The following is a 14,252-nucleotide window of genomic DNA, read 5'->3' as shown; positions in this document are numbered from 1 at the left end:
TAGTGGTTTATTAGAGAGAAGAGTCTCTCGGAGTTTCCTGCCCGGGCTGGCTTTGAACTGAGATCCTCAGATCTCAGCCTCCTGAGTAGCTAGGATTACAGGCGTGAGCCACCAGCGCCAGGCTTAAAAGGATTTATTATTTATTTTTGTAGGTCATGGGGCTTGAACTCTGAGTCTGGGCGCTATCCCTCAGCTCTTCAGCCAGAGGTTAGCGCTCTACTACTTGAGCCACAGCGCCACTTCTGGCTTACTGTTTTTTTTTTTTTGGGTCCGGTTGTGGGGCCTGAACTCTGGGCCTGAGCGCTGTCCCTCAGCTCTTCAGCTCAAGGCTAGTGCTCTACCACTTGAGCCACAGCGCCACTTCCGGCTTTTCTTATGTAGTGCTGAGGAATCGAACCCAGGGCCTCAGGCATGCAAAGCAAGCGCTCTACCACTGAGCCAACTTCCCAGCCCCTGGTTTACTGTTTCTGTAAGCTCACATGCTTACCACTTTAAACCAGCAGTCCTCAGATCTCAGCCTCCTGAGTAACTAGGATTCCAGAATAAACCACGAGCTCCAGGATACACTGTTTCTGAGCTAGGGCCTTGTCCCTACCCTATCCCCCACATGTGCTGCAACTGTGATCTGGCTATTTTAAGTTGTCTCTATTGTAGCTACTAGGAATGGAGGGTACATGCCACCATTACCAACTTCTTCAACTGGAGGCCTAGGGCTTTTCTGTCCAGGATCACCTGGAACTGCCGTCCAGGTAGCATGACAGCAGCATACATGCTATTAGTTAAGAAAGGAATCTTGTGTATATGCTTTAAAAACTATAATCCTAATCTCAGCTTTCAACTAGTTAGGGCAGGCCTGGCTTCAAGTATTCTTTCTTTTTTTTTTTTTGGGTCCAGTCGTGGGGCCTGAACTCTGGGCCTGGGCACTGTCCCTCAGCTCTTCAGCTCAAGGCTAGCGCTCTACCACTTGAGCCACAGCGCCACCTCCGGCTTTTTTCTTTTTGCTTATGTGGTGCTGAGGAATCAAACCCAGGGCCTCAGGCATGCAAGGCAAGCGCTCTACCACTGAGCCATCTTCCCAGCCCTAGCTTCAAGTATTCTTAAGCCAACATTTCCTGCCTAACCAATTGAAAACTTAAGCTCATTTCTGATTATGTAAGAATCAAGGTTGAGGAAATAATGCCTTTACATCAGTGCTTTCATTGCTGGTGTTCTCTTCCCTCTTTCTTTCTTCCTCTTCCTGTTCCAGTTCCTTAATGCTCTCTTCCAGAACATTGGGCCAGAAATCACCCTCAAAGTACGGCAATTCCTTTGCACTTGTTAGTCGATCTTCAGTAGCTTGTTTTAAAATATCCTGTGAAAATTTCCAAGAAAAAAAAAAACAAAACTGAGGGGATGGATGGGAGAGATGGAGGATGCAACATTTGATCTAGATACCCTGTACTCACAAACTGACCTGCTCAACTGAAATCCCTCTGTACAAGATACATAAAAGACCGAAGTGTTTTCTGAAAGCAGGCAGAGATTTTGTATTCATGACATATGCTAGGGATGTACTCTTGTTCTTTTTCCTATACTCATGAGTGGACCTCTATATATTGGAGGGGCAAATTATTCTGCCAGGTCCAGTGCAGAGGTGGAAGCACAAACATTCACTCTTTACCATGTCTCATTTCTTGTCAGAATGACTGGACTTAAGGCAGGACCTCCTGTAAACCACTACTGGCATATCATAAGTTTAACTGCTAACAATGTGAATTGCAAACAGGTGCTATACAGGATCTTTTGAGCTGCTTGGGAAAACATCCAATGCTTTTCCTGAATGCAGTAGTTTACATTATGAGATGGTAACACGCTATTAAGCATAAATTTTAGATTGGTCACCATATACTTCTTGACTTACATCACCTCTCTTAACCACCTAGTTTTGACTTTGAAACTCTTTACATATACAAAAAGTGTAGAGGTACAGCAAACAAAGACCTAGTGAAAGTGAAATGATAGGAAACAGGGCAGCAAAAATAGTACAGCTGTGTTCCAACTGACCTTGTAGTCGTGGACAATACGCTCTGATACAGCCTTGTCAAGCATCTTTTTGTACCATTCCTGCAAGCGCTTAGGCTTGGGTATCTTCTGGTCAGGAGGATGACAATGGAAGATATAGTCATCGCCCTCGCTTGGTGGACAGGCCCAAATATGTCCTGTTGTGTATCTTAACAACACAAGGAGAAGAAATATCAAGAATAGAGATTGTCCAGTCTATACAGAAAGTTATACTTTTATCTTTCAAGGGACAAGGTTTCACTATGTTGCCAGGGTGGCCCCGACTTTTCCTCTACAGGTACACTAATTCACCGACGTAGAACACTATAAGACAAGTTGAAACAGATACAGAAACAATAATATAGACATGGGCAGGGCTCGAGTAGTATAGTGTATATCTAGCAAAGACTGAGTTCAATAAAATAACCATGAAGTCCACAAAATTCAGTTTAAGATAAAAATTCTTAGAACAAAGCTGAGCACCAGTTGCTCATGCCTGTAATCCTAACCCAGGAGATCTGAGGATTGAAGTTTGAAGCCAGTCCAGGCAAGAAAGTCTGTGAGACTATTTCCAATTAATCACCAAGAAGCTAGAAGTGGGGCTGGGCTTAAGCCTTGAATTTTTTTTTTTTTTTGGGGTCCGGTCGTGGGGCCTGAACTCTGGGCCTGGGAGCTGTCCCTCAGCTCAAGGCTAGCACTCTAACTTGAGCCACAACACCATTTCTGGCTTTTTTCTTTTTGCTTATGTGGTGCTGAGGAATTGAACCCAGGGCCTCATGCATGCAAGGCAAGTGCTCTACCACTGAGCCACCTTCCCAGCCCAAGGTTACTCTTAAGACCATGTCTCAACACAGTATCTGTTTTCTTTTCTTTCTTTTTTTTTGTCGGTCGTGGGGCTTGAACTCTAGGCCTGGGCGCTGTCCCTCAGCTCTTCAGCTCAAGGCGAGCGCTCTACCACTTGAGCCACAGCGCCACTTCTGGTTTTTCTGGTGGTTTATTGGAGATAGGAGTCTCACGGTCTCTCCTGCCCGGGCTGGCTTTGAACCGAGGTCCTCAGATCTCAACCTCCTGAGTAGCTAGGATTACAGGCGTGAGCCACCAGCGCCCGGCAGTATCTGTTCTCTTGTAATATCTTTGTACAACTACATAACAATCCCAACCCAGCCCCCACCCCCACCATACTTACCCTAATTTCTTGACATACTCTAAATATCCAATTAGAATTTCATGATATACTGCAGTCCTCAAGCATTTAGGACGGAAGAAATGAACACTATCGAGGTAAGATATATATACTCTCCTACAGCAAACAAAGAGAAAAGAAGTCATCACACAGTGATTAAGTGGCTACAAACATGTATCTTTGTCCTGCATATGCTTTCACCTTATTAACATTTAGCAGTTTCTGGTACACCCTATATCAATCTCCACTTTCCTAAGCCTCTATGCCTTCTTGTCTGTTGTGACTTAATTCCTGTTCCCCCCCCTGCTGGAATGCTGGACACAGCGAGTCAGTCCTACCTCTGGTTGGGTGGAGGACAGTCAGAGCCATACTCTTGAACATGCATGCCAAAGAAGCACAAGTCAACACCATCAATCTCTTCGAAGGCAAAAAGGGCTTTGGTTCTGTATGGGAAGGATTCAGCCATCTCTCCACTATCTACAAACCTACACAATTTGGATTGGGGGAAAGACCACAAACACATGTCATTCTGTCAGAATCACTAGTAGGAACTGGATATGAACAATAGTGTACCCACAAGAAAAAGGGGGACTTGCTAGATACCTTGCTTTCATGCCAGGCTTGACTTCCACAGTTTTGTCAGAAGCATGTACAACCCTAACAGTGACCTCTCCTGATTCAGGATGATTTTGTCGCCTCAGAAAATCATTCACACGATTCTCTAGAAAGGTGCCAAGCCGGGTAGATGGCAATCCTAGGAACACAAAAGCTAAAGTTACCAAAGTTCAAATTTTTACTGTCTTGAGGGGTGATCTCATCCAACAAACAGGATAAATTGTAGTGTGTGTATATTTTTTAAAACATTTTGTGAACACTGTCATAATGCGAGTGTGGCTTTCTATTCTTTGCTGTATCAGAAACTGGAGCCATATCCCCAATCCTCCATCTTTTACTTAGAAATGTTTCAATTTCAGCAGTTAATTAAAATGTAGAACAAATACCCATATACATGTTACCTAGGATGTATTAGTTGAAAAACATAGGAGTCAAAGCAATTTCTAGGTCAGTAAAATATTGCAAAACCATCTACAAACAAAACTACAGTAAGGGGCTGGGGAAGGTGGCTCAGTGGTAGAGTGCTTCCCTTGCATGCATGAGGCCCTGGGTTCGATTCCCCAGCACCACATAAGCAAAAAGAAAAAAAGCCGGAAGTGGCGCTGTGGCTCAAGTGGTAGAGTGCTAGCCTTGAGCTGAAGAGCTGAGGGACGGTGCCCAGGCCCAGAGTTCAGGCCCACGAACGGACTGCCCCCCGCTCCAAAAAAAAAAAAAACCAAAAACCAAAAAAATAAACTACAGAGAGATTGTTAATTTATTATAAAAACAACCTGTATGTGTGTGTGTCCCCTATGGTTTGAATTCAGAGCCTGAGCTGCCTTTGCTAAAGGCTAGAACTCTACACTGGTGCCACAGGTACATTTCTGGCTTTTTGTTATTTAATTGGAGATTAGAGTCTCTTAGACTTTCCCACCTTGTCTGTTCAGGTTTTGAACTGTGATCCTCAGATTTCACCCTCCTAAGTAGCTAGGATTACACGTATGAGTCATGACAACCAGCTACAACTCAACGTTTATTTAATAGGTTATACAAACAACTCTACTCTGGGTAAATAACTTTTAATATGGGTAACAGTGACTAGATGCTATCTTTTAACTAGGATGCAGATGTTGTGCTAAGATTTATAACTGTAAGAATTAAACTTACTTTTAGCAGAAAACTTATTCTCTTTCCTAGTTCGTGCAGTTTTCTTTAAGCATCCATCACAGACCAACCTAAAATGTAAATCAAGATTTTGCTTAAACAATGTAGTCAAGCAGATAAAGTAACATATAACAAAAACTGTCACAGCATTGGTTATGGTATTGCCTCTTAAAAAATATTTAACGCCTCACACAGCCATCATTTGGTCTATCATCAATGCCATGATTTTCCTTTTCCCCCACTGCTGGTCCTAGGTAGTAGCTGAGCTTTTTATGCTTAAGGCTAGTATCCTACCACTTAAGCCACAATTTCACTTCCCTCTTTTAGGTAATTAACTGTAGTTGAGTCTCATGCTTTTTCCTGTCAGGGCTAGTTTATAACTTTGAACACTGTTCCTCAGAGCTCAGCCTTGTTGGTAGCTAGGATTATTGGCATAAGTCACTGAAAATACCCAGCATTAAATGTGTATGTATTAGAAGAATACAAGCAAAACTAGTTTTTACTGATTGTTTCTCAGTGTAGAGAAAACTTTGATTTTGGAAGGGCTTCCCATGTTAACTAACATTCAAGGGCCCAAAGAAAATGCTGGTGACTTCATGCCTATAACCAGGAGGCTGAGAGATCTGAGGATTGTGGTGCAATGTGAGCCCCAGGCAGGAAAGTTAGTGAGACATTTATCTACAATTAACTACTCAGAAAAAGCTGCAGTGGCCTTGTGGCTCAAGTGGCAGAGCACCAGCCTTGAGCAAAGAAAGGCTCAGGGACCCAGCTCAAGCCCTAGGAGAAACATAACAAAAACTTTGTGAAGGGCTGGGAAGATGGCTCAGTGGTAGAGCGCTTGCCTTGCATGCCTGAGGCCCTGGGTTCCATTCCTCAGCACCACATAAGCAAAATGAAAAAAAGCCGGAAGTGGCGCTGTGGCTCAAGTGGTAGAGCACTAGCCTTGAGCTGAAGAGCTAAGGGACAGCGCCCAGGCCCAGAGTTCAGGCCCCACAACCGGACCCAAAAAAAAAACAAAAACAAAAACAAAACTTTGTGAAGCCTGGCACAGTGGCTCACACCTATAACCCTAGCTACTTAAGAGGCTGAGATCTGAGGATCGCAGGTCAAAGCCAACCCAGGCAGTAAAGCCCTTGAGACTTTTTTTTTGTTAGTCCTGGGGCTTGAACTCTGGGCCTGGGCGTTATCCCTCAGCTCTTCTCCTCAAGGCTAACGTTCTACCACTTGAGCCACAGTATTACTTCCAGTTTTCTGAGTGGTTTATTGGAGATAAGAGTCTCAAGGTCTTTCCTACCCAGGCTGGCTTTGAACCTCCATCCTCAGATTCACCTCCTGAGTAGCTAAGATTATAGGTGTAAGCTACCAGCACCCAGCCTCTGGAGACTCTCATCTCCAATAAGGCACTCAGAAAACCAGAAGTGGCACTGTGGCTCAAGTGGTAGGTAGAGCAGTACTAGCCTTGAGGTGAAGAGCTCAGGGAAAGCGCATAGGCCCAGAGTTCAAGGGCCCCTCCCCCTCAAAACAACAAAAAACAAAAACATCATGAAGACATAGTTATTGTAAAGAAGAAAAAAACTTGTTAATATTCACAATGAAAAGTTCCAGAGAAATAGAAGACTTACCCAGCTGGCCAGATGATCTCATGATGGAGAACACAAATTTGGTGCATTTTCCTTCCACACTCTGTACATTCAACAAACCTGAAAACACAAAGCCAATTTCAAAATTAGTGTCAAAATCAGATGCAGTATTGACATTTTTAACAATTCAGAAGATTAACTAGGTGCTATGACTTGTGCATGTGGTCCCTGGTATAGACTGGGTGAGAATCATGGTTGAAGGCCAGCTTGGGGGCGGGTGAAACATGACATCCCTGTATCAACACCAACAAGCCAGTCAAGGTGGCACATGCCTGTCACCCTGAATACATAGGAGGACCACAGCCCAGGTCGTCCATCAAGGGTGAAGAAATATATTTTAGCTGAAAAATAACCTAAAGAAATGAAAAGAGCCAAAGATCATGGCTGAAGAACTGAAAGTTAGGTGAAGAGCTTGGTACAAGTGGTAAAAACATTTGCCTAGCTAGCAAGTCTAACCCATGACTAAAAAGTTAAGTTTAATGTTTTTTTGTTGTTGTTTTGCTTTTTTGGGGGGGTCACTTGAATGAAGGAAGGTCAAAAATGTAGTTATTTTCTTTTTCTTCTTTTTTTGGGTCTGGTTGTGTGGCCTGAACTCTGGGCCTGGGCGCTGTCCCTCAACTCTTCAGCTCAAGGCTAGCGCTCTACCACTTGAGCCACAGCGCCACTTTCGGCTTTTTTCTTTTTGCTTATGTGGTGCTGGGGAATTGAACCCAGGGTCTCATGCATGCAAGGCAAGTGCTCTACCACTGAGCCACCTTCCCAGCCCAAATGTAGTCATTTTCAATGTACAATATGTAAAAATTGAACCTCGTAACTTCAGGGCAGGATAGAATGAGGAAAGATGGGGTAGAATGATGGAAGGGGTGACACTGATAAAAATGCATTGTACTCATAACGTGACTTCTCACCTTAAAGCCCCATTGCATAAGATAAATATTAAAACAACTACTTGTTGGGTAGTGATGGCTCATATGAGAGAATCCTAGCTATTAAGGAGATTGTCAACACAGTGAGAAATGTTTGGGAGACCCTGTATCTAAAATAACTAGCAAAACTTGAAAGTCTGTAATTAACCACTAGAAAATATGAAATGGTGCTGTGGCTCAATGTGGCACAGAACTAACCTTGAATGAAGAAGCTCAGGGACAGGGCCCAGGTTCTGTGTTCAAGGCCTACAACTTATCAAAAACAATAACAAAGCAGGGAAGGATGGCTCAAGGTATAATCCCAACTACTTAGAAGGCAAAGGTGACTGGGAAATGACAGTTTAAGGCCAGCAGGAAACAAAGTTTTTGGACTCCACTTAAACCTATGTTTGAGGCCCAGGGTCACATGTCTGTCACATGGGAAGTTACAACAGGATCAGAGGAAGCCCAGGCATGCCAGGGCATACAGTAAGACCCTACAAAAGGGAGTTAGGGGGGAGGATGGGAAGGGGAAACAGAGGAGGAGGCTACAAGGCTTGATAAGAAATGTACTCATTTTCTTGCCCATGTAATTGCAACCCCTCTGTACAGTACTTTCACAATAAAAAAATAAAATAGAAAAAAACCCAGAAAACAAAAAAGGGAGTTAGAGGTACAGGTCAAGGGAAGAATGCTTACTCAGCAAGAACAACACATCCCCTTCTCCCATGTTCAATTGCCAGTGTCTCCAAAAAAGGAAAAAGGAAAAATCATCAAACAAAAAAGGACACAGGGAAAACAAATTTCAAAATAAATTGTCATTAAAAATACAAATTTTCACCGGGCGCCAGTGGCTCATACCTGTAATCCTAGTTACTCAGGAGGCTAAGATCTGAGGATCACAGTTCAAAGCCAGCCAGGGGCAAGAAAGTCCATGGGACTTTTATCTCTAATTAACCACCAGAAAAATGGAAGTGGCACTGTGGCGCAAATGATACAGTGTTAGCTCTGAGCTGAAGAGCTAAGGGACAGTGCCCAGGCCCAGAGTTCAAGCCTCATGACAAAAACAAACAAAAAAAACACAATAAAAGACCCTGAATTTTCAATTTGACTTAGCCAAGGGAGCAGGGAGCAGTAAGCACTGGTGGTGGAACCTCCAGATGCATCCAGCAATGTTAAGGAACAGCTAGAAGGCTAGTTCAGTGCAGTGCTGTAGGTTCTAAGAAAGGCAAAGAACAGACCTTACAGCATTAAAGGAGAGGAAGCTTGACATTTCACAGGAGCCAACACATATACCAAAACATTTACTTAATGAAAATGACCACTAACTGTAAATGTTTAGATATAGATTGCATATATGTACCATTAGAATATATGCTGATGTTCATCTGACAGGCCATACAAACCAAAAGAATGAAAAGAAGAAAGGACAAGTGTAGTGACTTGACAATTCCTGAGAATCAACTTACAGTTCAGGGTCCAGTGTGTCATTTTTTCTCTTGGAAAATTGTTCTTTATTTATTGTACTGAGGAGAGAAAATGAACACAGTGAGGAAAGCAGTAGAAACATTTGCATCATACTATCCCCTCTAACTGGAACAAAATCTTCAATAGATAATTTAGATGTCCTAAGAAAATATATTAATAGATTTATGTAAAGAATATTCTATAGGATTTTATAGCAAGCAGATTTATCCTTACAGGAAACAAAAGACCAAAGACAAACTAGAAAGATTACTTCATTTCCTCTTTAGATGTATCTACCTACTACTGTACACTCCTTTTTTTTTTTTTTTTTTTTTGGGGGGGGGGGGGGTCTGGTCATGGGGCCTGAACTCTGGGCCTGGGTACTGTTCCTCAGCTCTTCAGCTCAAGGCTAGCGCCCTAACACACTCCATTTTTTATGTTTTAATATTCCTAGACTAGATTGCAATGATAAGGAATATTCTTTTTTTAAGAACTGTCCCCCCTGGGGCTGGGAAGGTGGCTCAGTGGTACAGCACTTGCCTAGCATGCTTGAGGCCCTGGGTTCGATTCCTCAGCACCACATAAGCAGAAAAAAAAAGCCGGAAGTGGCGCTGTGGCTCAAGTGGTAGAATGCTAGCCTTGAGCTGAAGAGCTGAGGGACAGCGCCCAGGCCCAGAGTTCAGGCCCCACGACCGAACACGAACACCCCCCCCCCCCCAATAAATAAATGTCCTCTTTACCAGTCGTTTAATTGTAACCCCTCTGTCCATCACCTTTATTAATTAAAAAAAAAAAAACTTTCTTGCCAAGCACCAGTGGCTCACAATCTTTAATCACCAAAAAGCTGGAAATGGAGCTGAGGAGCAAGTTGTAGAGCACTATGCCCTGAGTGCTAACCCCAGGAACAGTGCCTAGGTCCCAAGACCAGCAAGCACAAAAAACGACAAACATTTTTTTCAAGAGTGCCTTAAACATTCCAACATTAAGAATACAATTGAATCCGGGCACTGGTTGCTCACATCTGTAATCCTAGCTACTCAAGAGGTTGAGATCTGAGAATCATAGTTCAAAGCCAGCTTGAGCAGGGAAGTCCATGAGACTCTTATCTCCCACTAACCACTAGAAAACTGGATGTAGAGCTCTGGCTCAAAGTGGTAGAGCCTTGAATAAAATAACTTAAGTTAAAATCTCATAACCAACAAAAACAGTAAAAAGGAAAAAAGAAAAAGGATATAGTTGAAGGTGGGTATTTGGTGGCTCACACCTGTAATAGCCACTCAGGAAGCTGAGATCTGAGGATCATGGTTCAAAGCCAGCCAAGGCAGCAAAGTCCCCATGAAACTCTTTAATTAACTACTAGAAAACTGGAAGTGGTGCTGTGGCTCAAGTGGTAGCATTGGCCGGGAACAAAAGAGCTCAGAGACACAGCACTCAGGCCAAGTTCAAGCCCCAAGTCTGCCCCCCCCCCCCCCCCAAAAAATAGTTGAGAGCCTGGTAAGAGTGGTCAATTCTCATTATCATAGCACTCAGGCTGTGGCAGAAATTTGAGACTCTCAAAGAAATAGAGGGCTGGGATGTAGCTCAGTCAGTGGCAAAGCACTTGTATAACAAGAGTAACACCCTGGATTTGATCCCCAGTACCAAAAAAGTAAAGAAAAAACAAGTTTAAAAATAAAACAAAATATAGTTATTTCTTAGTGCATGAGGGTAACTGGTTCTCAGACTCATGGTGCAGATGCAGTATGATCAGGTATTTCAGCTTTACCTAAAGGATAATTTTGAAGGAAACAGCTTTCCACCGAGATGTCTCATATATTATTACACTGCTAGGGTTTCCCTTCATATAGAAGCTAGTAGTTTTACAGTTGTCACCTAAAATCAATTTTAGGGGACTTAAGTTGGATACTGGGAATTTTTCTTTTGTATACAAAAGTAGTACTTTTTTTTGAGGGGGGGGGGCGGTCAGTTGTGGGGCTTGAATTCTGGGCTTGGGTGCTGTCCCTGCACTCTTCAGCTCAAGGCAAGCCCTCTACTGCTTGAGCCACAGAGCCACTTCCAGTTTTTCTAGTTGTTTATTAGAGATATGAGTCTCAGGGACTTTCCTGCCCAGGCTGGCTTTGAACCGGGATCCTCAGATCTCAGCGTCCTGAGTAACTGGGATTATAGGTGTGAGCCACCGGCACCCAGCTAAATTGTACATTTTTAAATTTAAAGTGTTCCTAGTCTTTTTTTTTTTTTTTAGTCTGGTCGTGGGCCTGAACTCTGGGCCTGGGCTCTGTCCCTCAGCTCTTTGGCTCAAGGGTAGCACTCTACCACTTGAGCCACAGCGCCACTTACGGCTTTTTTTTCTGCTTATGTGGTGCTGAGGAATCAAACCCAGGGCCTCATGCATGCAAGGCAAGTGCTCTACCGCTGAGCCACCTTCGTAGCCCAAGTGTTCCTAGTCTTAAGTTCAGTACTGACAGCCCTTTCTGTATTACGTGAAACCTTTCCTCATGAAGTCCTCTCTGGCGCTATTAGCAGAGAGCTAGAATATCTCCTCTAGGGCTCAACTGTTCCTCATCAGTTCTAGAACAACAACTAGATTGAGTTTATTGTATTTCAATAATGCCTGAAGGAGCTGGGCGCCGGTGGCTCACGCCTATAATCCTAGCTAATCAGGAGGCTGAGATCTGAGGATCATAGTTCAAAGCCAGCAGTGAGACTCTTCTCTCCAATTAACCACTCAGAAAACCGGAAGTGCCTATAATCCTAGCTAATCAGGAGGCTGAGATCTGAGGATCATAGTTCAAAGCCAGCAGTGAGACTCTTCTCTCCAATTAACCACTCAGAAAACCGGAAGTGGCACTGTGGCTCAAGTGGTAGAATGCTAGCCTTGAGCTGAAGAGCTGAGGGACAGCGCCCAGGCCCAGAGTTCAGGCCCCACGACTGACCAAAAAACTGGAGGAGAAAGTACAAATGTACAATCCAACTGAAAGAATGAATCAGGTTGTGTTAAGTGTCCTGGCTTTTTTTTTTTTTCGTGCAGGTACTAGGGATTGAACTCAGAAACTGGACTCTGTTCCTAAGCTTTGGTGTTTAAGGCTAACACTTTACCACTTGAATCACAGCTTAAGTTCTGGCCTTTTTGATGATTAACTATAAGTAAAGAGTCTTGTGGACTTTCCTGCCCAGGCTGGTTTTGAATTCTGATTCACAGATTTAGCCTCTTGAGTAGTTAGGATTACAGGCATTAAGCCACCAGTGCTTAGAAAGTCCCATTTAATGAGTAACCTACAATTCCCCTCCCCTGCTCCCCACCCCCCACCAAGCATAGGCACTGTCTCTGAGCTGCTTTTGCTCAATGCTAGCACTTGAGCCACAGCGCCACTTTTGGCTTTTTCTGTTTATGTGGCATTGAGGAATCAGAGCCAGGACTTCATTCATGGTAGGCAAGCACTCTTATCACTAAGCCACATTTACAGACCCTGGAAAAAATTTTATAATCAATACTAAATAGTTCTTAAACTAAGGTGAAATATATTGTTTCAGTCTTAAGAAATTAAAATTACTACTGCAAGCCAAGCTTCTTGGGAGGCTAAGATGTGAGGATTGTGGTTCAAAGCCAGGCAGGGCACAGAAGTCTATGAGACTTTTATCAATAATCACCAAAAGCCAGAGGTGGAAGTGTGGCAAGTGGTAGACCGCTAACCTTGTACAAAATAAATAAAATCATTAAACATAACAACAACAACAACAAAAAACCCCAAAAGCTCAAAGACCGTACTCAGGCTCTAGCATACACACACACACACAAATACACAACTATTATCAGCTGTGGTGTATATTTGAAAACTTCCTTGCATTTACCAAACTGTAAGAGCTTATGGGCTTAATATACTGTTTAATATACTGTTAAATTCTATTCACATTACAGGGATCTAGCTATTATCAAGAGATGGAAAGCCGGACCCCGGTGGCTCATGCCTGTAATCCTAGCTATTCAGGAGGTTGAAATCTGAGGATCACAGTTCAAAGCCAGCCCGGGAAGGAAACTCTGGGAGACTCATATCTCCTATAAACCATTAGGAAACCAGAAGTGGTGCTGTGGCTCAAGTGGTAGAATGCTAGCCTTGAGCTGAAAAGCTGAAGGACAGTGCCCAGGTCCAGAGTTCAGGCCCCACGATTGACAAAAAAGATGGATACATGGCCATTATTCAATGAATCTGTTGAAATTCAGGTCTGGAAATATATATATATATATATATATATATATATTTTTGGTTCGTTGTGGAGCTTGACCTCTGGGCCTAGGTGCTGTCCCCTGAGCTCAAGGCTACAGCTCTACCACTTGAATCACAGTGCAACTTCCCATTTTTGAATGGTTAATTGGAGATAAAAGTCTTTCAGGGACTTTCCTGCCCTGACTGGCTTCTAACTGCTATCTGCAGATCTCAGCCTCCTAAGCTAGGAATATAGGTGTGAGCCACCAGCGCCTGGCTTAGAAACAATACTTTTTTTTTTTTGGTGGGTCATGGGGCTTGAACTCTGGGCTTGGGCGCTGTCCCTGCGCTCTTCAGCTCAAGGCAATCGCTCTACCGCTTGAGCCACACTCTATATTGGAGATAAAGAGTCTTAAGGACTTTCCTGGCTTTGAACCTCGATCCTCACATGTCAGCTTTCTGAGTAGCTAGGATTACAGGCGTAAGCCACTGGCGCCCGGCGGAAACAATATTCTTATCCAACACCTTTCAATTTTTAGAAAAGAGGCTCATAGAAAAACATTTTTAATACAAGATAACCTTTGCTGATGTATTTATTCCTTAGGCTAGCACAGCTAGGATGAACTGGTATGAGCCAACCATCAGGGTAGCCATTAGCCACAGATGGCCATTATGCACATGAAATAAGACAGTTTAGATGAGAAGCAACTTCAAATTAATTGATACTTAAGTTGCCACCTGTGGCTAATGCTACACAGCAGTTTGTGAAATTTATGTAATCACTTAATCCCAATAAAAAATTATTTTTAAAAATGTCATTACTTATGTAATTGTAACCCCTTTGTACATCACCTTTACAATAAACATTTAAAAATGTATTGTTTACCAACACTAAAAATAAAAATGAACTGAATAATGTAAAAAAAAGAAAAAAATTATTTACTTTAAATTAATTGATACCTAAGTAGCCACCTATGGCTAATCCTTAACAGCACAATTTAAGACCAAATCCTTAACACAACTGAAAACAACAGAAATAACTAACATAGTTACTTAC

At 42.9% G+C, this 14,252-nt stretch overlaps 1 protein-coding gene across 1 annotated transcript in view; it reads right to left on the bottom strand.

The window, feature by feature from the left end:
• Ep300 (E1A binding protein p300) overlaps window positions 1–14,252 on the bottom strand; it is a 79,494-nt gene that overhangs the window by 7,534 nt on the left and 57,708 nt on the right. Inside the window, exons 21-28 of the mRNA XM_042697872.1 lie at window positions 8,996–9,052; window positions 6,604–6,681; window positions 4,985–5,052; window positions 3,827–3,977; window positions 3,562–3,708; window positions 3,227–3,340; window positions 2,044–2,209; window positions 1,187–1,351 (exon numbers count right to left, since the gene is read on the bottom strand). Of these exons, the coding sequence (XP_042553806.1) occupies window positions 1,187–1,351; window positions 2,044–2,209; window positions 3,227–3,340; window positions 3,562–3,708; window positions 3,827–3,977; window positions 4,985–5,052; window positions 6,604–6,681; window positions 8,996–9,052 (946 nt within the window). The remainder of the gene's footprint in view (window positions 1–1,186; window positions 1,352–2,043; window positions 2,210–3,226; window positions 3,341–3,561; window positions 3,709–3,826; window positions 3,978–4,984; window positions 5,053–6,603; window positions 6,682–8,995; window positions 9,053–14,252) is intronic.

The sequence above is a fragment of the Dipodomys spectabilis genome, unplaced genomic scaffold (genome assembly GCF_019054845.1).
Source record: "Dipodomys spectabilis isolate Male_0828 unplaced genomic scaffold, ASM1905484v1 ptg000230l, whole genome shotgun sequence".
NCBI lineage: Eukaryota > Metazoa > Chordata > Mammalia > Rodentia > Heteromyidae > Dipodomys > Dipodomys spectabilis.
This window is presented reverse-complemented; position numbering and strand designations above follow the sequence as displayed.